The following is a 20,989-nucleotide window of genomic DNA, read 5'->3' on the forward strand; positions in this document are numbered from 1 at the left end:
ATATCCTAGTTTCCCGTTTCTGACATTATCATCTAGATACATGTAATAGATTGATAAACACTATGGTTAATTTCAACTTTCTATATTAACATACTCTTTTTATTATTATTATTATTATTATTCATTACGTTTTAAATAAAGAGGATTGATCCATATACCACGGTTGGGAAATGTATACAATTGTAATCAGTAGAATTGCCTTTGTTGCGTTTGCTTTTGATATTCTACATGTAGGAGAATTAAGAATGAGAAAAAGTCTTTTATTTTCTATTACTACAGCCATCATTCATTCTTTATTCTATTTTTTTTTTTAATTTACATTTATCCAATCATTAAGAAAATAAAAAGTAGGCAAGAGAAAGGAAGGAAAGACAGGATGTGAAATTTTTTTATTTTGCAAGCGAGGAAAAAAAAAAGCTGTTTCATACCCAGCTGTCAAACTATCCTCTTTTTTTTTTTTTTTTTATTTTACACCAAAACAAACTGGATCAAACTCATTGAAACTTGATAAACTTTTTTCTTTTTATTACAATCGATACATCTATAGTTAATACACTTACAGAATAAAAAAAAGAAAGAAAGAATAACTCGTTACAACACGTGAGGTCACGTGAAATAGAGAGACAAAAGGACCAAAAAATATCGATTTTTGCATCGTAAATGGGGATCTAGCTCAAATGGTAGAGCGCTCGCTTAGCATGCGAGAGGCACTGGGATCAATGCCCAGGTTCTCCAGAACAACTTCTTTTTGCTTCTTGTAATGATGATTCGGAAGGTCAAACGATGGAGTGCCATTTGAAAAAGAAAAAGGATGGACGGATGTCGATTGTTCATACTGAATTTGTTGAAGTGGAAAAAACACCCTATATTGGTGATTTTTTTTTTTTTTGATGATGGTTATGAGAGAGACGAACACGATGATGATAAATTGCAATTGATGATGATAAGTGATTTTTATGATGGTAATGATTTCTTTTTTTTTTTTTTTTTTTTTTTTTTTGACTTGAGAGAAATTCAGGTACCGTTGACATCAAAAGATTAACTTGAGTCACCGCGACCAATCGCCTTTTTTTTTCATTTCCTCCTTTTTCTTTCTTTCTTTCTTTTTTTTTTTTTTTTTTTTTTAACAGATTCAGCTTTTTATACTTGTTATTGATCAATGAATCATTGGGTACAGTCATTGCTGAATCTTAGACCATTGGTTAGAAAAGATCCTAGATTACTTCCAGTATGGCGGAAACGATTGATTCTTGCACTTGTCAGTATATTTGCCATTATCCCTGGATTCTGTTCCACAATCTATGTAAGCTTTTATATACGAAAAAAAGGACGAAGGAACGACAGACAAAAAAAGATCACGAATATATTGATACTGAGATTCATATAATACCATGTTTATTTTATTTTTATGATGCATAGTTACCAGCACTTGAAGCTGTCACTGTTGAACTTGACAGTCCCTCCATTATGGTCACTCTTAGTAATTCTTTGTATATGCTCTTCATGGGAATCGCTGTAAGGAATCGAAAAATAAAAAAAAAAAAAATATGATGTAAGGGAGAATAGTTTTGTTCACATGCATATTCATTATTATTAGCCTATCTTCTATAGCAGTATAAGCGATCATTTGTATATTCGAAGATCCGTCTATTTTTTTTCATTTATTATCTATACGGTGGGGTCTTTGGCTGCAGTGTTTGCTCAAGATATCAATGTATTACTTGGTATGCGTATCCTTCAAGCTGTTGGTATATCATCTGCTTGGGCCATTGGTGCTGGGTAAAAAAAAAAAATCTTTATTCTTTAAATCATTGATCATTTTTTCCTTTTGTTTGAATGCACTAACTCATTTGATTTTCTTTTAGTTCAGTAGCTGATATTTATCCAGTCGAAGAACGTGGAAGACCCTTGGCGATTTATAATACTGGTTCTTTTACAGGCAAAAAAAAAAAAAAAAGAAATGCAAAGAGGACGGATATGAAAATTCGCAAGGGATATTCATTTTCTCTTTTTTTTTTTTGTTATGTATAACAGGACCTATGTTTGGCCCATTAGTTGGTGGATTTCTAGTTGAACGTTGGGGATGGCGATCTGTATTTTGGATGTTATTTGCCATTGGATGTGTATCATTACTATTGATTGTGTTTGTGATGGAAGAAACTTATCGACAAGAAACTAAATGGAATACGGAGAAAGAAGATATGATGAATGGTGATGAAGGAACGACCATCCGTTCTTCCTCCAATCAAACAGTAGTGATAACAAGAAAAATGAATCCTTTGGCTGCCTTAGTAAGACCAAAAAAAAAAAAAAAAAAAAAAAAAAAAAAAAAAAAAAAAAAAAAAAAAAAAAACTGTAGCATATTCATCCATCCTGTATTAGAAAATTTAACTGACAATATTTGATTTTAATGATAGGCTCTTTTACGACATCCTTTTGTATTCATTTGTGCAATGGCAACAGGATTCTCATTTGGTGCCATGTTTGCAATCGAAAATATGTTACCTCCTTTATATACCAGTATGTACAACTTGAGTTCGGGTATCATTGGCTTGACTTTTTTATCTCCTGGATTAGGTGAAGTCTTTGGTTCTTTATTCTCTGGTCATCTATCTCATTACTATTTACATTGTGCCATTACAAAACGTGGATATGCTATACCTGAAGATCGACTTGCGATGAACCTTTGGTATGATTTTTTTTTGTTTTGAAAAAAAAAAGAAAAAAGCAAAATAAATAGGATGATAATGATGATGATTTTTTTTTTGTTGTTTTTTTAGGCCAGCAGCATTTATATTGAATCCATTATCACTTAGTTTATGGGGATGGTCAGTTGCACTTGGATGGTCAGTATGGGTCTCTATTATCATGTTTTGTATCCAATGTTTTGCTATGGTTCAAATCTTCAATCCTACGATGGCATTTCTTGTGGATGCTGTTCCTGGTCGAGGTGCAAGTGTTATGGCTGCAGCTAATTTGATACGAATGATTTGGTCGTGTATTCTTAGTTTAATAGGTACAATATATATATATATATATAGAAAGAAAAGAATATGTAGTATGATCCATTGATTTCTTTTTTTTTTTTTTTTTGTTAGCCAATCCAATGACAGAAGCCATTGGACCTGGATGGGTGACATTTTTCTTCGGGATATTGAATCTTGCTTGGGCATTTATGATACTGATTCTAAAAATCAAGGGACCACAAATTAGACAATACTCAGGCTATTAGACATTTTATTTTTAGATTATCCTGTATTATACCCATTTAGTTTAGTTTGATAATAATAAAGAACGTTTATCGATCTTTTTTTTTTTTCTTTACTTGCATGAAATTGAACATTTCTCCGTTTCTTTTCTTTTCTTTTTTTTTTTTTTTTTCCTTTTTTCCAGGAAATGAACAACAAATATCAACAACACGGAAATAATGGTCAATATAGGGTTTGATGTCTACCTCTTTTGGCAAGTCGGTAATGACATGTATTTCGACGGAGGCTAAACAAAGTTGGCTGTGCAGTTTTTCTTTTTTTTCTCTTTTTTTTTTTCCTTTTTATTTTCGATACTGTAATGATTCAATCAATTGGATCATCCTTTTTTATTTATTTATCTATTTGATAGACAAAAACCAAGAAAAAAAAAAGAAAGGGAACTTCATGATGGTGTCACATGGGTCACCTCAAAGAAGATGAAAGGTATATTTACCCTTTTTTTTTTCGGAATGCGGGGTATAAAGGAGAGGGAACGGGGCAAGAGGATCCAAAATGCGCGCGTACATACATATACAATGGAAAACATTCAATAAAATGAAAAAGAAATTCATAGTTTTTTTATATATATATATATTTATATGATTTTTGAAATCATTCAATCTTGAAATAGTAAAAAAGGTCACGAGATACAATTGAATATTATTTTTTGTTAGCATAACATTAGCGGAAAGTCAATAAAAATATAGTTTTAAGCAAGAAAGAAAAAGCACGTGTCAATAATCCTCAAACAAAAAGGAATTGTTTTTATCCGTTTTTTTTTTAAATTCCTTTTTTTTTTGTTTTTGATGATGATGATTACATTATATTATTAATAGGAATGATACTATTATTATGTATAATCACTAAGTTAAATGTACTAATTTGATAAATCATTAAATATTCAAAATGATCTACATTTTGCCCATACGAATGGAAAACTGATCTCCGATTCACAATTACAAGTACCTTGTGTAACTTTTTTTATTATTTCAAACATCGTCAAAGGTTGTACCTTTCTTTTTTTTTTTTTTTTTTTTCATAATACTCCAAATAGTCGTGTCACCATTTGGTTTTTTCGTTTTTTTATTTTTTTATTTTTTATTTTTTATTTTTTATTTTTCTTTTTCTTTTTCGCTGTTACTACTTTTTTCGGTTTTACACTCTTTTTTTTTGACATTCCTTTATTTTATTAATCCAAGTCTTGTACTTGTTATTATTATTATTATTATTATACACTCATTTCTTTTTATTCACCAGTGATTCCCTTTTACAGCAAAATAGTCTCACCTCTTTATTATATATATATATTTTTTTGGGTGAATGTTGAATAATGCCTACTGTACCTATTATATGCCGTGTACGTGCTCTATACTCTTTTAAATCCAACGACACATCATCACTTCAATTTGAACAAGGTGATTGTATTGATGTATTAAACAAACTTAAATCTGGTTGGTGGGACGGTTGGTAAGTTTAATAATATATATTATATATTTTTGCATAATACTTTTTTCATAAAACTCACTTTATTAATAGGTGTAATGGTTCAAGGGGCTGGTTTCCTAGTAATTATGTACAAATCATTGAAGAATATACAGATATCACAGGTGTAGAATCATCAAGTACAATAGAAATAGCAAAACCATATCAACAACAAAATCTATATGAGGTAAAAAAAAAAGAAATGAAGAATATAATATGAAACTTAAAAAAATCTATTTATTATTATATTTAGGAGTCGAGTCGTCCATATACTCCAAATTCATCACTTCCTTTACCTCGAGTACCAAGAAATGGTGTACCATTACAACGAAATCAAGAAAATAGACTTAGTTTACCTTACGATCATACCATTGACATCAATCAACAAAAATCAGAAATATCTTTACCACCAAATTGGATCATGGAATTAACTGAAGATGGCACTGATTGCTATTATTATAATAAACTCACCGGTGAAATGCAAACATCTCCTCCTCGTCCTACAATAATAACCACTACAACTGAAGGAATACAAACATCTCCTCTTCCTACAACAACAACAACAACAACAACTGTTAGTACTCCATCGACTTTGGATCCCTATTTGAATAATACCAATAGTGAATACGCCACAAGTATGAACGAATATAATCCTGAAAATGATATTGGCGATATTTCCTACAATAATAATGATGATGATAATAATGAAGAACAAATCAAATATAATCTTCCAACAAGTACTGATCAATCGGATGGGAAAATCTTGAACATTACAACACAAACACGTGATGAAGAAATATCGGATATAGTAAGTGCAAATGACCTCTTCTGTTTCGTAAATATTTAATGATTCTTTTATTTTTTTTTTCTCTTTTTCTTCTTTAGTATCAAACACTTCCTTCTCAATGGGTCAAACGAAAAAATCATCAAGGTCGTGTATACTATTGTAACTTAGAAACTCAAGAAACCACGTGGGATATGAATCATATTGATTTTGTTACCGGTCGTTTGGTAAATATACTAGAATAGAAAAATAGAAAAAAAAAAAAAGGGGGAGATGCATTTTTATTACATATCAGGAATGGCAACACTCATTTTTTTTTTGGTAACTAGTTACAAACAACAAAAACTACAAATCACTTACCAATAGTCACTTCTTCTACCATTCAACGTGATGATAACGACGTTAAACGACATACCAACAACAACAATAGTAATAACAACGACAACAACAGCAACACATCCTCAACAGATATTACCAATAATCGTAGCAAACTTGACTTGAATGAACCTCTTACTTGGAATATTCTATCAACACGTATTGCAGTGGCAATCAGTAATCTCAATCAAACTGGAAAAAATGGACAAACATCGTCACTTCCTCAATGTTCAAATATGGTTACGGATTCTATACGACTTATGCTTTTAGCATCTGGTACCATCGATAAGGATTCTAATTATATTCGCTCCAATACTGTTCTTCGTGGTCATCATCGTACTATGATGGCTGCTATGTCCAAGGTAATGCTTACTTCCTTTTTGACTGCCGATCATGGTAGTGAATATGTGCCCAAACTCCTCAACGAAAACAATGAACTTTTGGTAGCTGTACGTAACTTTGTGGGGACTTGTCAAGACATTGGTGTACCAGTTCAACACATTGATCCCAAATTGGTATTGGATGGTGATTCTACTGGATACAAACAAGCATCACAAAAAAAATCAGAACAACAAGCCAAATATGCTCTTCAACATGATCTTGCTGATAATTTGGATGTCTATGGGACAAATATGCATGAATCAGTAGATGCCATTCTCTTCAATATCAAGGCTGGCCGACAACAAGAAGATGATCATTTTACTGACAACTATCGATTTCTTTTTGGTACCAAAATGTTTACTCAATTCCGAAATCTTTCAAGTCAAACTGGTCAATTCCTTGGTCTTGTGGATGATATTGATTTTGTCACTGTGGAGGGATCACCATTGATATCTGATTTGCAACAGAATAAACAAGCACTTTCTGATGGATTGGGTCGACTGTTTTGCCATCTTCAACAAGTGACCAATCAACATGTACCTCTCGATAACGTACTTTTAGATGTAGAAATGGCCGCTAAAAGTATTCATATTCCCATTCGAAATATTTGTGAATGTATCAATATTTTGGTTTACGATAACGATATAACAACTCGCCCATCTTTGGATACCATTGCAACGGATACCATCAAACACACAACAATATCTTCAACAACAAATGCTTACAGTGATGGTGATGACGGTCTTATTGATGATGTTCATTACGGTGACCGCATTGGTGATGATGATGATGACGATGATCGAACTACTTTTATGGGTGACAGCATATTTAGCGGTGGTAACCTTACTTATAATGATACAGAATTGACAGACTCCTCCATGTTTGCTCCTCCAAATTTCCATCATAATGACAAACCCATCGATGCTTCCTATATGTCAACTGAAAAGCGATCATCAAGCGATTCGCGGGCGAACGCAACATCCAAACCAAAAATAACAACGGCTATTATGGAAAAGACACCAAATGCACCAGTAACCAATGATCCTTCTACAGCATCACAAGAATTAGAAGTTACCAAATCATCACATAAACTCAAAAAGTTCTTTGGTGATGATGTTCCTTCATCAGACATTGTGACAACAAACCCTACAACGGCGGACCGACCATCCTATCTATCGTATGATTATGATTTGTCAGATATTTCATTCAACATGGAAGGTAATGTGAAAGGCGGTACACTGGCAGCTTTGGTGGAACGGTTGACTCTACATGATTATCTGGATATGAATTTCAACAACACGTTTTTACTAACATACCGGTCCTTCTGCACATCAACCGAATTATTGGATTTATTGGAAGCTCGGTACAACCTGGTACCACCATCCGATATCTCAGATGATGACATGGAAATATGGCGGCAAAAAAAACTGAAATTGGTACGACTCCGTGTATTCAACGTACTCAAGAACTGGTTGGAAGTGTACTACGATGAAGAAGATCAAATCATTCTAGACCGACTGATGAAATTTACTGACACAACCATCCGGATGACCCTCAGTTTTTCGACGGATCAACTGGAACGACTGATTCAAAAGAGAAAGGAAGGCACTGAAATGGACGTGGGTGGATTAAAAAAATTGGTATGGACACCTCAATCCATTCCTCAATCGATTTTACCTCGCAATCCGAAAAAATTCAAACTTTTGGACCTAGATCCCACTGAACTGGCCCGACAATTGACTATTATGGACTTCAAAATGTATAGTTCTATTCGACCTATTGAATGCTTGGATAAATCTTGGTCTCGTGAAACTCCTGATGATGCTGCTCCTACTTCTGTCAATATCCGTGCCTCTATTGAATATTGTAATCAAGTCACCTCTTGGGTTTCAGATGCTATTCTAAGTCAAAATGATATTAAGAAACGTTGTAATTTGATCAAGTTTTGGGTACAAGTAGCTGAGGTAAAAAAAAAAAAAAAAAAAAAAAAGATGAAATCCCATTTATCCTATTCATTTTTCATTTTTTTTAATATAGAAATGTCGTGAATTGAATAATTTTAATACTTGTATGGCTATTCTTTCCGCTTTTGATAATAGTTCTGTAGGTCGTTTGAAAAGAACTTGGGAGGTAAAATAAAAAAAAAAAAAAAAGAAAAGAAAAAAAAAAGAATGATTTAATGATTTTATATACTATTAGATGGTGGGAGCTCGTACCAATCAAATCCTATCACAAATTCGAAAAATCATGGGTGCCAATCGTAACTTTAGTGAATATCGACAATTGATTCATTCAGTGAATCCTCCTTGTATTCCATTCCTTGGTATTTATCTTCAAGATTTGACATTTATTGAAGATGGCAATTCCAACATTATCAAGAAATCCAAAGATTTGATTAATTTTGCTAAACGAGAAAAGACAGCCGAAGTGATTCGAGAAATCCAACAATATCAAACCTTATTCTACAAACTCAAGACAGTGGATGAAGTACAATCTTTTATTCGTGCCAATCTACAAAGTACAAGAGATGAAGATCAATTATATAAGGAAAGCTTGAAATTGGAACCAAGGTAACCATCTTTATATATATATATATATACATATTATACTCACTCTGGTTTATTTTTAGGGAACGCGAAGATGAAAAAATCACACGTCTTTTGCAAGAATCTGGATTTTTGTAGTATTCTTTCTATTTATTGTATAGTTTTTGTCATACTTCTCTCTTTTTTTTTTTTTTTATTATTATTATTTTTACTGTTTACCTAGTTACATATACTTTTTTTTTATATCCTTTTCCTTCTTTTAATAATATGTCAAAAGTTAATAAAAAAGAAAAAATCAATCACTTCTGCTTATCTTTTTTTTTTTTTTTTTTTTTTTTTTTTTTTTAAATGTCCGGATTATTTTTGATTGTTTGAACAATCGCGATTTTTTTCTTTCTTTTTTAATTCTGTTGGTTATCACAAATATTCAACAATGGTATTATCAGAATATGAAAAGAAACGATTAGAAAATATTCAGTAAGTTAAAGTTAACATGAATAATTTATCTATAGATCTAATTTTTTTTTTTATTTTTTAAAGACGCAATCAAGAATTACTAAAATCCTTGGAAGTGCCTATGCGGCCAGCAGAGACAGATTTGAAAAAGACAAAAGCACCAGCTATCAAGAAACATCACCCCAAGAAACATTCAGCACCTACCCAACCTCGTCGAGTATCAGCACGGATCCGTGGTATCGCAGCAAAACAGATGGAAGTGGACGAAAACGATACTGTAGTCAACCGACCTTCTTCACCTGTCAAGATTGAACGAGTCGATACATTGAATGAAAAGGATCATGCTCATTTTTTAGAGATGGTGGGTTCAGTCAATACAGATAATAGTTATGATCAAGAAGATATCAAGGTAGATCCATCCTTGGAACCTCTGAAAGAACAACTGGACAATCTCACCATTCGACATGAATGGGCTACTGTGAAAATGACACCAGATAGGATTAGCCATTGTTTGTAAGTTATTAATATAATATATATATAAAATCTTGACTTTATATGTTCGTTCCTTTTATTTTATTTAGATTCCATCCTAATAAAACTAAATTACTTGCCATAGCTACTAGTTCAACCGGACATCTCTCATTTTGGGATATCAACAACAAGGAAGAAGAAACTGGAGATCCTGTGGTATATTCTTATAGGCCAGATACAAGAGGAATCACTGATGCCAAATTTTGTATAAATGATCCTTTGACTTTATATACCTCCTCTTATGATGGTTCTATACAAACATTCGATATGAACAAGGCCTCATTTGGTAGTGTGATGCTTAGTACTAATGATTATCCTATTACTAGTTTTGATATGACTCAGAATGGACAAGTGGTAAAAAAAAAAAAAAAAAAAAAAAAAAAGAAAGGATATTCATCATATATTATAGTTATACTTTTCAACAGGTGATGGTCAATTAGGTATTCGAGATTTACGTAGTGACAAAACAGAAACCATGCTGACACTTCGGGATAAGAAAATCGGATGTATCCATTTGAATCCTGTGCATTCACATTTATTGGTAGCAGCAAGTAATGATAGAACAGCCACCATATGGGATACTCGCCATTTATCGAAACATAGCAAGAAAAATGTACAAGAATTGGAACATGGATTTGCAGTGACAAGTGCATATTGGTCTCCTTCAGGAAAACAATTGGCCACCTCATGTTATGATGATTATCTTCGCGTTTTTGATCTCAACAAAACCGATCATGTAGATTTGAAGGGTAGAATTAGACATAATTGTCATACTGGAAAGTAAAGTTTGGACTCATTAGGATGGAATGATGCTCATTTTTTTTTTTTTTTATGTATAGATGGGTGACCATGTTTAGGACTAAATGGAATGAAAATCGACGATTTGGAATAGATCATCCTCATTTTATTGTTGGTAATATGAATCATCCATGTAGTGTCTTTTCAGCCGAAACTGTTTCCAAACTGACGGATTTATATGATGAAGATCGGATCACGGCCATTCCTGCTGTCAATGAATTCCATCCTACTTTGGATTCTCTTGCCTTACTCTCTGCCAATGCAAGTGGTCGTGTTGTTTGTTGGACATAATTTTTTTTTTTTATATCTAGACATTTCTTGTATCATATACTCTTTTTTTTTTATTCCAATATACCTCAATAAATAATAATAACAAAAATATATATATAAGATTGTTTCTTTTTCATTCAAAAAGTCAAGTTTATTTCTATTAAAAAAAATATAAAACAATAAAAGTACAAACTATAATAATATAGTGATATTCATAAAAAACAAAAGGAAAAAAAAAAAAAATAGGGAGGGATCAAAAAAAAAAAAAAAAACAGGACGGAAAGAAGATCATCCATCCATTGGTATTTTCCCACACAAACAAACCAAAAAAAAAAAAAAAAAAAGAAAAAGAATATAAAGATAAAATCATCTAGGAAGTGCCATAAAACATTCTATCTAAAAACGCACCAGCACTCCAACGACTTGCTGCTTGCTTGTTATCAGAGCTATAGGATGAGGAAGGATGAACAGAGGACATATGAGCTGCTTGTAACCGTTGATGCCGTTGTCGCGCCATTTGACGATGTTCTGTATGTTGTTCAGTGGCTGCTGGAGAAGACAGTGTGGCCATGGTCGGTAAGATGGATGAAGAAAACGTTCGTTGAGTTCCCATTTGAGCTAAGCGATGTAAATGAAGCTGGGTAGATGTTGGTTTCCTTTGTCGCTGTTGAAGGCATCTTGTCAAACTGGCCACCATGGGATCTTGGTATAGATAGATGCTTTGGTATTCCTTGTCCACACTTTCCGTTGCAAGAACTAAACTAGCACGCACAATATCATCGGATAAAGAATTGTTTTCTGTAACCTGTTGTTGTCGTTGCTGTTGATCGTATTGTCGTTGTTGTTGTTGTTGTTGTTGTTGTTGTTGTTGCTGCTGCTGCTGTTGTTGTTGAAGATGTTGCTGTAATCGTTGTTGCTGTTGATGTTGTTGCTGTAATCGTTGTTGTTGTTGTTGTTGTTGCTGTTGCTGTTGTTGTTGATGATGATGATGATATCTTTCATTTGTTTCTTGGTCAATAAACTTGGATGAAAGATGTTTTGACTTGACGATAGGGGGTGGAGTTGTAGTTGATGATGATGATGTGGTCAAATTGGCAAGGGCTGGCTTATCAGGGGTCACCAAGGTATTGGCTGTGGCATTCAAGATATGAGCTATCGGAGCGGCAGTGGATTGATGAGACACTTGAAAACTCGGACTAGTGAGAGGTTTTGTTTTAAGTTTTTGTTGATGATCAGTATCAGAAGGAACTGGTGTGGCAGATGAAACAGTGGTGGTTGATTTTGATTTTGTTGATATTGTCGTTTGGTTATCAGTGGGTGTTGCTGGTGGTGAGTCATGATTATTATTATTATTATTATTTGAAGTGGTAGTGGTTTTGGTAGTCATGGTGAATCCGGATAAGTTGACTTTTCGATGAGCATCGTTTGAAGAAAGTCGATGAATGGATTTACTAGAGTGAGACCGTTTCATAGGTTTGCGTACAGGGGTCACTTGTTGTTCTTCATCTGCAAAGTCAGCATCGTCTTCTTCTGCAGTATGTTGTGCATGAGCTCGTGCCATAGGGGCAAGTTTGGTAACATGAACCCGGCCACTGGATCGTCGTTTGACATGGTGTCTAACAGGTTTCTTGTGGGTATTTGCTATAGTATTTGTAATAGGATTACTAGTCGTTGGAGAAGGTGGCATATCACCTACAGCAAACTTCTTTGTGACTTCTTCAACCATGTCGTTTAAGATTATTAAAAAAAAAAAAAAAAAAGAAGTGAAGAAGAAAAGCGGAAAATAGAAAAAAAAAAGATTGGTTACCTGTTTCTAAAAAGTAAGTGAACGTTCCACCAATCAAAATTTCTTTTTTGGTCTGACCCTCAAATTCGAAACATCTACGGCGTATAATTATCGATATAAAGAAGAAAGACAACAAAATGCGTCTTTGTTGAAACGAAAAAATCATTCTATCTCCTGGTGGCTAACATTCCCTTCTCCTTCTTTTTTTTTTTTTTTTTTTTGTTATTCATCTTATAGATAAGTCATTACCTAATATGGAAAAATGAATTATCCATTGAGTAATGATATTTTCTTTGTTATGTTAACCATATTCATTCATCATTGGTGTCAGAAAAAAAAAAAAAGGACGCCCCTTAATTTCTCACTCATTATATATAATATATTATATATGAAAAAGACACACTATGTTTTTATAGTCCGCTTCGAAGTGTAGTGAAATGCTTACACGGTTTTCGTTTATTTTTTTTTTTTTCTCTTTTCCGCCCCCCTTTTTTTCTTTTCTTTTTTTTTTTTTTCTTCTTCTTCTTTCTTTATTATCAAGTGAACCTCTCTCTTTTACCATCTTTGGCAGCCACCAAAGGATGACCACATCTGTCTTCTTAGATACCTTACGTCAACATGACCTGGAACAAGTAAGTACCTTGTTTTTTTTGAATACTTTTTTACACCTTGTTTGACCTAACCTATTATTTCTTTTTCACGTAAATAGTTTTACCCAACGTAAGGTTAACTTAATTTATACATACGAACAAAATATAACTATTAGATGATTTATCTATTCTCTTTCTCTCTCTCTTTTTTTTTTATTTAGATTTTCAACTCATGGTATTAACCATTTACAAAGTTTAGCTCAGGTATAGTTCATCGTTTCTATATATATGTATACATTTTACTAACCTCCATATTTTTTCCTTTTTCTTTCCTTTTATTTTTTTTTTCTTAAAAAATATAGTTATCTGTACAAGATTATGCTCAACTTGGTATTACGGATATTGCTGATCGGAGAAAGATATTTGGTTTGATACAACTATTACGAAAAGACCCAAATCCGAGACTCAATACTGCTAGTATGGTCACTTCAGCTTCAACAATGACAACTGGACTACGTCGACCTCAGTCTTACAATACAACGTCCAGACCAACTATTGTTACAAACAACCATGGAAACAATACTATGGATAGTTCAACAGTGACATCTCCTTTATCACCTTTGTATAGCAATAACAACAGCAACAATACCAGTCGACTTCCTCAACCCAACAGTACTTCTCCTTTGGATACCAACAGTGGCAATAATATTGCCTCTTCACGAATCTCACGTCATAGAAGACCAAGTGTTATCAACAACAATCCTACACCCAACAAAAGTACTCTTCCTTTACCTAGTAACACAAATCTCAATAGCAACATATCCCCTAGACCTATTCGTCAACGAACCATGTCTGATGCCAGTCGATTGGATATGTCTTGTTTACCTTCGCGACCAACTGGTATAGCTACTCGGGATCATCGTCAACGTGCTGATTTACGACGTTCGCTTTATTTGGATCAGGATGATTCTGTCAAATCTATCTTGTCAGGACTCAACAACAGTAGTGATGACGATGATGATGATGAAGAGGACAATGCAAGACGATACCGTACATCTGCTCCTTTACTCAATGCTTATGGTATGCCAACAATGAAATCTAGAGCGAGTATGGGTGCTCTCAAATATTCTTCTACCAGTAGTCCTTCCACTCCGACAAATACAACAATGAATTCATCATCATCAGCAGCAGCAGCATCATCAACTTCAGCAAATGCTTCATTCTTAGCTCTTCCAGCAAGCGACCTATATCAGAAAATTCGTGTTTGTGTACGTAAACGACCTTTGAATCGCAAAGAATTGGAAAAGGGTGAAAAGGATATCTCACCTTGTATTGGAACACGAAGTCTTCATATTAATGAACCAAAGTAAGTTGGAGAGAAAAAAAAAGATGTACCACTGATCCGTAAATGAAAACTGATATTTTTTTTTTTTTTTTGGTCTCTTACAGATTACGTTTGGATATGTCTCGGTACATTGAACAACATTCATTCACTTTTGATGATGTTTTTGATTTAGATACTTCCAACTCCAAAGTTTATGAAAGAACAGCCTTGCCCTTGGTGAAATATATATTTGAAGGTGGAAAAGCTACTTGTTTTGCATAGTAAGTCTGAAAAAAAAATCATAGAAAAAGAAATGGAAATTCTTATTTATTTTCTTGTATAGTGGACAAACTGGGTCTGGGAAAACATTTACAATGTTGGATCCAAAGCATGGACTTTATATTATGGCTGCGAAGGATATCTTTTCAATACTACGAAAACCAGAAAACCAACATTTGTCTGCATGGATTGGACTCTACGAAATTTATCAGGGTCAACTTTATGATTTGTTGAATAATCGTAAAAAGTTGTTTGCTCGTGAAGATGGGAAACAAAACGTGATCATTTCTGGTCTAAAGGAATACCCAATTGACAATGTGGACAAGTTGATTCAAGTGTTTGATTATGGAAATCAAGTTCGTAGTACTGGTAAATATTCTATATTTGGAATAGAAATCAATATGAATTGAACATTTCTTTTTTTTTAAAAAAATATAGGATCCACTGGTGCAAACGATAGTTCATCTCGATCTCATGCTGTTTTACAGGTCCTTTTAAAACCAAAGAAAAACAAGAAGAAAATCCATGGAAAACTTAGTTTTATTGATTTAGCTGGTTCTGAACGTGGTGCTGATCGTGGTGAGGCAGATACAAAAACAAGGTAAATTCAACCAAAAAAAAAAAAAAGAAAGGTATACAACATGCAATTCTAATTTCTTCTATCTCTTTAGAATGGAAGGTGCTGAAATCAACAAAAGTTTACTGGCTCTCAAAGAATGTATTCGTGCATTGGATCAAGATAAACGTCATACTCCATTCCGACAAAGCAAACTCACTCAGGTAAAAAAAAAAAAAAAAAAAAAAAAAAAAAAAAAAAAAAGGTTTCCTATAAATGATGATTCACTTGTTATTATTTTTAATTATTAACAGGTACTTAAGGACTCGTTTGTTGGTAATTCTCGTACATGTATGATTGCAACGATTTCTCCAAGTGGTGGCAACAGTGAACATACCTTGAACACTTTACGTTATGCTGATAGGTAACTTGATAGGATGGATTAAGATTTACAAGAAAGCTAATAATAATAATGTGAATGTATTGTAGAGTCAAGGAATTGAAAGGTGAAAGAGAGAGACGAGCTACCATGGAACGTAGTGGAAGTAGTGGATCCAATGGTGCGACTGATATGGACCGATCTTTGAACTATGATGATGATGACGATGAAGACGAAAACTACACACATGATGATTACTTTGGAGATGGAGATAGTCAAGAAGACTCTGATATACTCGACGAAGATACCTATAATGTGGGTGAAGAAAATATCTTTGATGTGGACTTCCCTCATGAACAAGACGAATTGATACGATCCAATGCTTTTGCAACAGCGACTCAGAAGCCTATACCTCAATATACACTACCGGCACCAACGATGCCACCTTCTTACACCATGCGTCGAGATTCTTCTTCTTCTGTCTCAAGATATAATAAACAAGATGAAGCAAATGAAACTCCTTCACCCACTGGTACAAAGCCTGAACGTTGGTCCCAACCATCCATTTTACCACCAAAACCATACAGCAGCACAAATCCCAAATTCATGAGTCGATCCTCTTCTGGTATGGTATTGGGAGATGGTGGATCATCAACTACAAGTACTATACAAAGATCACCCTCATTGACTATGGACCCTTATGATACCGCACCACCATCACCTCAACAACAACAACAACAACAACAACAACGGCGTATGCCAGTATCACCTACTAGTATTACCACACCAACAAGCAGTACACGGTTCTCATTTTCATCATCAAGTAGTGCAGCTCAACCAACATCTACCGGCGGCAATGGAACAGCTGCTTTACAATTAGATTATAAGGATATGGAAGACTTTGTCAAGCTACATCGGGCAGAAATACGTTCAGTAACAGAATATACCAAGCGGGAAAGCAAGCTAGTGGCAACCATGTCTTTACAACTCTCTTCCAATCAGGATACAAGTGATGATGACAATAAGGACAATCAACATGATGATGAGACTGGTGGCAATGGAAAAAAGCTTCGTGATTTGACAGGACAATCGAATCAACAATTCCGTTCGTATCTCTACTCTTTGGATGAACTTTTGGAAGAAAAAATGGCATCCATTGCTGCTCTGCGGGATAGAATCAATGATACCATGACAATGATGGATGCATGAAGGTCATTTTCTTTTTTTTATTTTGTTTTTATTTATCCTCTCTTTTTTTTTTTTTTTTTTTTTTTTTGTACCATGATCTGTTTATAAGCGTTTGTCTTTTTCTTTTTTTACTTCTTTAGTATCCTTTTTATTTCCCCCCCCCTTTCTCCTTATCGTCATAGTCTACAAATCAATCAATAAAACCATTTTATTATTATTTCACAACTATGATCCCATCTAATCTCACCAAAAAAAAAAAAATCAATCGTGAATAATATAATCAACATTTATTTTTTTATTGCATGTACAAATTGGTTCAAAAAAATAAAAACCAATATCGATGATAAAAGAATGTTTAAATGTTGGAAGGATAGAGCATCTATATATAAAGAAAAAGTTTAATCCATGTTCTTTAATGTCATTCAAATGTAACTTACAATACGGACAGAAGCACCAAAGGCCTTGGGAGGCAAGTTGTTACGGAAACGAGCCTTGACAACGCCATTAGTACCATGAGTACGAGCAACACGACCCCAGATAACACGGACCTTGGAACCATTGACTTCACGCTTGGCCTTGTAGACATAGGCAATACGCTTACCGAGGTAGAATTGAGCATCCTTGGTGGTTTGCACACCTTCCACTTGGATAAGAGAGGTGTTGGGATTTTGGTTGCGCTTGGCACGTTCGTAGCCCAAAACACGGCCCTTGCTATACAAACTAGAAATACATTGTATCAGTCAGCTGTTCATTTACAATGAATAGATAGATAGACAGATAAATTATGAAATGACAAGAGCGATGAATAATGTTGGCAGTTGTAAATGATTTGGTTTCGCGGACGTTCGTAATGTTTCCTTTCATTCCATCCATCCATCCATCCATTCATCCATTCATCCATTCATCCATTCATCTATCTATCTATCTATCTGTCTATCATATAAAACATGTATCAATGAAGAATTTTCTATCTTTACCGTTCAACAGCCATTATGTGAATATGTATAAAAGGAAAAAGAGGAAGGAAAAAAAAATGAAATTCAAAAAGATTGGGTGGACATCCTCCGTTGCAACTTCTTGGATTGCCCAACATGAAGACAATCCGATCTCCGCCGGACTTTTTTTTTTTTTTTTTCTAATAAGTCCTTGTTGTTACTATATTCTACTACTTTTTTTTTCTTTCTTTTTATCGTTATATGACATTAAAATCGCCATTAATAACATTCAATGTCAAAAGAACCTTTGTCACCTACTAGTCTTACAACCATAGAAGACGAAAAGAAAACCCTTGTTGATCATGGGAAAAGATATTCTAATACTACCATCAATACAACAACCACTTCTTTAGAACGATCACCTCCTCCTGCTTATCATTCTTCTTCTTTTCATCATAGTTTATCCTCTAGAGCAAGATATTCTCAATATATTCAACCTATCACTTCTGGTAAAAAAAAAAAAAAAAAAAAGGAAAAAAAAAGAATTCATTCATTAATACCTAATTTTTTTTTCTTCTTAGTACACTTTTATCAACCTACACCTCCACCACAGACAGTGATTGTGCACGATACACCGTCAAGATCAAAAGATGCCTGTTGTTGGGGTTGGTAAGGGATAACACGTGGATGATTTGGATGAATATTCATTCTTTTTTTTTTTCTTGATGATAGTGTGGCCGGTTTAATTTTATGTTTTGGTGCAAAAGAATGTTTATGTTTTTGATCCCCTTCTTGTATTCTATTTTCTACTATTTCCCCCCTTTTTTTTTTGTATTAACATCCATTTTCGGCTTTGGACCGATTGATTCCCCCCTCTCATTATTATCTAAAAAAAAAAAAAAAGGCCCGTCAATATTACCATCATTTGTTTTATCATTCTCATCGACTATTATTCATATCAATAAAACAAAAAAATCAACCTTTATTATATTATCTATCACAAACCATCATCACATACGTCACTTATCACATATCATCATTCAAATGTCAAATAAAAAAAAAATCAATCTCTTTTATTTTTTATCATGTTTCCATTGAAAAAAATCACATCTATAATCTACACTATTCCCATCTTGTGGTCCTACAGGTCTTTAATGAATTAAAAAAAAATCAGTACCGGCAATATGGTTATTATTATATTTTTTTTTTTTTACTCACTTTGAGCATAAATAAAATCTTCTTCCTTGATTTGGGCCTTTTTTATTGACAGTATATTCAATACATTTCGCTTGATGGACACGGCAACGTGGGACAGTCGGTGGTTGGAATAAATCGGTCCAAACTTGATTTTGTTCTTGCCGTGCTTCCATCTGGGATACAATTGCTTCCATATCTATCATCTCATCCTTTGGAGTATCTGATTTCTTTTCAAAGTATGATTTGATCAAGTTTTGTTGTCTTTTATTGCCTTGCTCTCCTGTATTCATGGATTTTCGTTTGGTACCTGTCGTTGTTGTTAAGGAAGAGGTTGCTGATGTTGATGATGCTGATGATGTTGATGATGCTGGTGATGGTGGTAATGGTGATCCAATGGTGGTTGCTTTGTTCTGGGTAAAAAAGGTGGATAGCTTCTTTTGCTTGAATTCAGGATAATTGGCAGCTAAGAAGGGAGATGAAGTATCGATAGTGGTATTATTGGGGATAAAATCAATAACATTGTTGTCATCTTGTAAACTGTCTTTAAAATCAGCATACACAGGACAATGATCTGATCCAAGGATATCTGCACGTATATCGGCTGTCTTGAACCATGGTAAAAGCCCTTCAGAGATAAGAACATAATCAATTCGTGTACCAAAGTTTGCTGGTCTATATAAAGAATGAAGTCAATATTTTAAGTAATATAACTATATAGTGTATTACCTTGCATTGATTCTAGTATTCCAACCTAAAAAAAAAAAAAAATCAGTACAGAATCATACAAATCAATAAATGAAGCTTTTTTTTTTAAACATGACTTACAAGTAAACATGGCTTTTCGATTAGGATGAGAAAATCGACAAGTATCTACCAGAGGACCTTTGGGAGCAATGAGTTTGTCGATCCATTGACGATGAGGGAGATCCTTAAAATCAGTAATACCACGTTCTTTCATAGATTGTTTGGGATCACAATGATCTATAGGTTCATGTACAGCATTGATATCCCCAGCCAAAATAACTTGTCGACCTTGTTGTAAGAGTTGATCTATTCGTTGTCGTACACAGTGATGATAATCCATTTTAAAGTCCATCCGCGTCTCTCCACTGTCGTTAGGGAAATAGATATTGAATAACACGAATTGACCAAAATCCATTACCATGCTGCGGCCTTCATTATTCAACAGTTCGCGATCCGTTGTTTTGAGTGTGTCTAAAAAGGTGGGTGTCAAACCAGTCGTAATACATTCATCTGTATCAAGCGGACGAAGTGGTTGTTTGACATATACTGCGACTCCAGAATATCCTGGTTTCGTCTTGGAATAGGAAAAATAACCATCATAACCAGGTACTAACCCCATATCGCGTGTCAGTTTCGATCGTTGAGTTTTGATTTCCTGTAGACTAGATGAGAGAGAGAGAAAAAAAAAAAAGGAAGAGTTAACAATGACTCCATCATGATTTAATTTATTTTTTTACCATATAATATCTGCTTCAAGCGTGTCAAGTAAATTCTATATACAATAAGTTTTTTTTTTTTAAAAAAATGGGATAGGTTATTTATTGGTTATTAGGATAAATAAAAAAACAGACATAATACCTTGTATGATTTTGTCTCTGACCAAGGATGATATTGAAGAGTCGTTGCTAGCCCATTGATATTCCAAGATAATATCCGCATCGATCTCAAAAAAAAAAAAGAAGGAAAAGAGAGAGAGAGAGACAGAGAGAGAGAAAACACGATCAATACGCCACACAGAATTATTCAAACCCCGTTCCGGTGGTTTGTAAATCGTCGTCATTGCCTATTTTTTTTGCTGTCAGTGCATGGCCAAATCATGCAACCAAACGACACCAATTATTGGCACGGAAACTTCTTTTT

The 20,989-nt window shown here is 33.9% G+C and overlaps 8 protein-coding genes and 1 non-coding gene across 9 annotated transcripts; 6 read left to right on the forward strand and 3 right to left on the reverse strand.

The window, feature by feature from the left end:
• The first annotated feature begins 662 nt into the window (after nt 1–662).
• BX664DRAFT_t66 lies at nt 663–735 on the forward strand. The gene has a single exon. It is a non-coding gene; the product is annotated as a tRNA-Ala (tRNA).
• A 943-nt stretch (nt 736–1,678) lies between these two features.
• Nucleotides 1,679–3,324, forward strand: BX664DRAFT_280022 (major facilitator superfamily domain-containing protein). The gene is made up of 6 exons (XM_051541465.1): nt 1,679–1,779; nt 1,866–1,939; nt 2,035–2,291; nt 2,418–2,689; nt 2,781–3,016; nt 3,099–3,324. Exons 1-6 carry the CDS (start codon nt 1,727–1,729, stop codon nt 3,230–3,232), a joined length of 1,026 nt encoding a protein of 341 aa, XP_051400062.1. The 5' UTR covers nt 1,679–1,726; the 3' UTR covers nt 3,233–3,324.
• Nucleotides 3,325–6,125: 2,801 nt separating this feature from the next.
• On the forward strand, nt 6,126–8,954 carry BX664DRAFT_263855 (ras guanine nucleotide exchange factor domain-containing protein; the record flags this gene model as incomplete). Its single annotated transcript, XM_051540790.1, has 5 exons — nt 6,126–7,025; nt 7,218–8,234; nt 8,308–8,400; nt 8,470–8,840; nt 8,900–8,954. 5 exons carry the CDS (start codon nt 6,126–6,128, stop codon nt 8,952–8,954), a joined length of 2,436 nt encoding a protein of 811 aa, XP_051400063.1.
• A 194-nt stretch (nt 8,955–9,148) lies between these two features.
• On the forward strand, nt 9,149–10,967 carry BX664DRAFT_332463 (WD40-repeat-containing domain protein). The gene is made up of 5 exons (XM_051545332.1): nt 9,149–9,293; nt 9,357–9,785; nt 9,854–10,157; nt 10,213–10,583; nt 10,643–10,967. The coding sequence occupies exons 1-5, from the start codon at nt 9,250–9,252 to the stop codon at nt 10,890–10,892; spliced, it is 1,398 nt and encodes a 465-aa protein (XP_051400064.1). The 5' UTR covers nt 9,149–9,249; the 3' UTR covers nt 10,893–10,967.
• Nucleotides 10,968–11,204: 237 nt separating this feature from the next.
• On the reverse strand, nt 11,205–12,613 carry BX664DRAFT_358796 (uncharacterized protein). Its single transcript, XM_051548058.1, has one exon. It carries the CDS (start codon nt 12,595–12,597, stop codon nt 11,242–11,244), a length of 1,356 nt encoding a protein of 451 aa, XP_051400065.1. The 5' UTR covers nt 12,598–12,613; the 3' UTR covers nt 11,205–11,241.
• A 562-nt stretch (nt 12,614–13,175) lies between these two features.
• Nucleotides 13,176–17,048, forward strand: BX664DRAFT_385748 (P-loop containing nucleoside triphosphate hydrolase protein). Its single transcript, XM_051549272.1, has 10 exons — nt 13,176–13,289; nt 13,367–13,377; nt 13,469–13,511; nt 13,610–14,613; nt 14,697–14,852; nt 14,915–15,219; nt 15,289–15,451; nt 15,522–15,630; nt 15,721–15,830; nt 15,896–17,048. The coding sequence occupies exons 1-10, from the start codon at nt 13,239–13,241 to the stop codon at nt 16,992–16,994; spliced, it is 3,051 nt and encodes a 1,016-aa protein (XP_051400066.1). The 5' UTR covers nt 13,176–13,238; the 3' UTR covers nt 16,995–17,048.
• A 121-nt stretch (nt 17,049–17,169) lies between these two features.
• BX664DRAFT_358798 (ribosomal protein L35A) lies at nt 17,170–18,015 on the reverse strand. The gene is made up of 3 exons (XM_051548059.1): nt 17,951–18,015; nt 17,411–17,693; nt 17,170–17,352 (listed from the first exon to the last, which is right to left on the reverse strand). Exons 1-3 carry the CDS (start codon nt 17,962–17,964, stop codon nt 17,329–17,331), a joined length of 321 nt encoding a protein of 106 aa, XP_051400067.1. The 5' UTR covers nt 17,965–18,015; the 3' UTR covers nt 17,170–17,328.
• Nucleotides 18,016–18,143: 128 nt separating this feature from the next.
• On the forward strand, nt 18,144–19,036 carry BX664DRAFT_332477 (uncharacterized protein). The gene is made up of 3 exons (XM_051545333.1): nt 18,144–18,417; nt 18,490–18,577; nt 18,641–19,036. Exons 1-3 carry the CDS (start codon nt 18,201–18,203, stop codon nt 18,690–18,692), a joined length of 357 nt encoding a protein of 118 aa, XP_051400068.1. The 5' UTR covers nt 18,144–18,200; the 3' UTR covers nt 18,693–19,036.
• BX664DRAFT_332480 (Endonuclease/exonuclease/phosphatase) lies at nt 18,956–20,872 on the reverse strand. Its single transcript, XM_051545334.1, has 6 exons — nt 20,708–20,872; nt 20,587–20,621; nt 19,931–20,511; nt 19,832–19,856; nt 19,127–19,777; nt 18,956–19,057 (listed from the first exon to the last, which is right to left on the reverse strand). Exons 1-6 carry the CDS (start codon nt 20,786–20,788, stop codon nt 18,982–18,984), a joined length of 1,449 nt encoding a protein of 482 aa, XP_051400069.1. The 5' UTR covers nt 20,789–20,872; the 3' UTR covers nt 18,956–18,981.
• Nucleotides 20,873–20,989: the final 117 nt, after the last annotated feature.

Source organism: Halteromyces radiatus (assembly GCF_025201355.1).
Source record: "Halteromyces radiatus strain CBS 162.75 chromosome Unknown BX664scaffold_4, whole genome shotgun sequence".
NCBI classification, from domain to species: domain Eukaryota; kingdom Fungi; phylum Mucoromycota; class Mucoromycetes; order Mucorales; family Cunninghamellaceae; genus Halteromyces; species Halteromyces radiatus.

Bases quoted from the DNA above. Each gene is read 5' to 3' on its own strand.
- BX664DRAFT_280022 (XM_051541465.1), top strand. From the start codon at position 1,727: ATGCGTATCCTTCAAGCTGTTGGTATATCATCTGCTTGGGCCATTGGT. The intron at 1,780-1,865 runs GTAAAAAAAAAA...ATTTTCTTTTAG, and splicing joins GCTTGGGCCATTGGTGCTGG to TTCAGTAGCTGATATTTATC. The intron at 2,292-2,417 runs GTAAGACCAAAA...TTTTAATGATAG, and splicing joins TGAATCCTTTGGCTGCCTTA to GCTCTTTTACGACATCCTTT.
- BX664DRAFT_332463 (XM_051545332.1), top strand. From the start codon at position 9,250: ATGGTATTATCAGAATATGAAAAGAAACGATTAGAAAATATTCA. The intron at 10,158-10,212 runs GTAAAAAAAAAA...CATATATTATAG, and splicing joins TGACTCAGAATGGACAAGTG to TTATACTTTTCAACAGGTGA. The intron at 10,584-10,642 runs GTAAAGTTTGGA...TTTTATGTATAG, and splicing joins CATAATTGTCATACTGGAAA to ATGGGTGACCATGTTTAGGA.
- BX664DRAFT_358796 (XM_051548058.1), bottom strand. From the start codon at position 12,597: ATGGTTGAAGAAGTCACAAAGAAGTTTGCTGTAGGTGATATGCCACCT.
- BX664DRAFT_385748 (XM_051549272.1), top strand. From the start codon at position 13,239: ATGACCACATCTGTCTTCTTAGATACCTTACGTCAACATGACCTGGAA. The intron at 15,631-15,720 runs GTAAAAAAAAAA...AATTATTAACAG, and splicing joins GACAAAGCAAACTCACTCAG to GTACTTAAGGACTCGTTTGT. The intron at 15,831-15,895 runs GTAACTTGATAG...AATGTATTGTAG, and splicing joins ACTTTACGTTATGCTGATAG to AGTCAAGGAATTGAAAGGTG.
- BX664DRAFT_358798 (XM_051548059.1), bottom strand. The intron at 17,353-17,410 runs GTAAGTTACATT...CTTTATATATAG, and splicing joins TTGGTGCTTCTGTCCGTATT to ATGCTCTATCCTTCCAACAT.
- BX664DRAFT_332477 (XM_051545333.1), top strand. From the start codon at position 18,201: ATGTCAAAAGAACCTTTGTCACCTACTAGTCTTACAACCATAGAAGAC. The intron at 18,418-18,489 runs GTAAAAAAAAAA...TTTTCTTCTTAG, and splicing joins TATTCAACCTATCACTTCTG to TACACTTTTATCAACCTACA. The intron at 18,578-18,640 runs GTAAGGGATAAC...TCTTGATGATAG, and splicing joins GATGCCTGTTGTTGGGGTTG to TGTGGCCGGTTTAATTTTAT.
- BX664DRAFT_332480 (XM_051545334.1), bottom strand. From the start codon at position 20,788: ATGCGGATATTATCTTGGAATATCAATGGGCTAGCAACGACTCTTCAA. The intron at 20,512-20,586 runs GTAAAAAAATAA...TCTCTCATCTAG, and splicing joins CTTGAAGCAGATATTATATG to TCTACAGGAAATCAAAACTC. The intron at 19,058-19,126 runs GTGAGTAAAAAA...AATTCATTAAAG, and splicing joins AGATTTTATTTATGCTCAAA to ACCTGTAGGACCACAAGATG.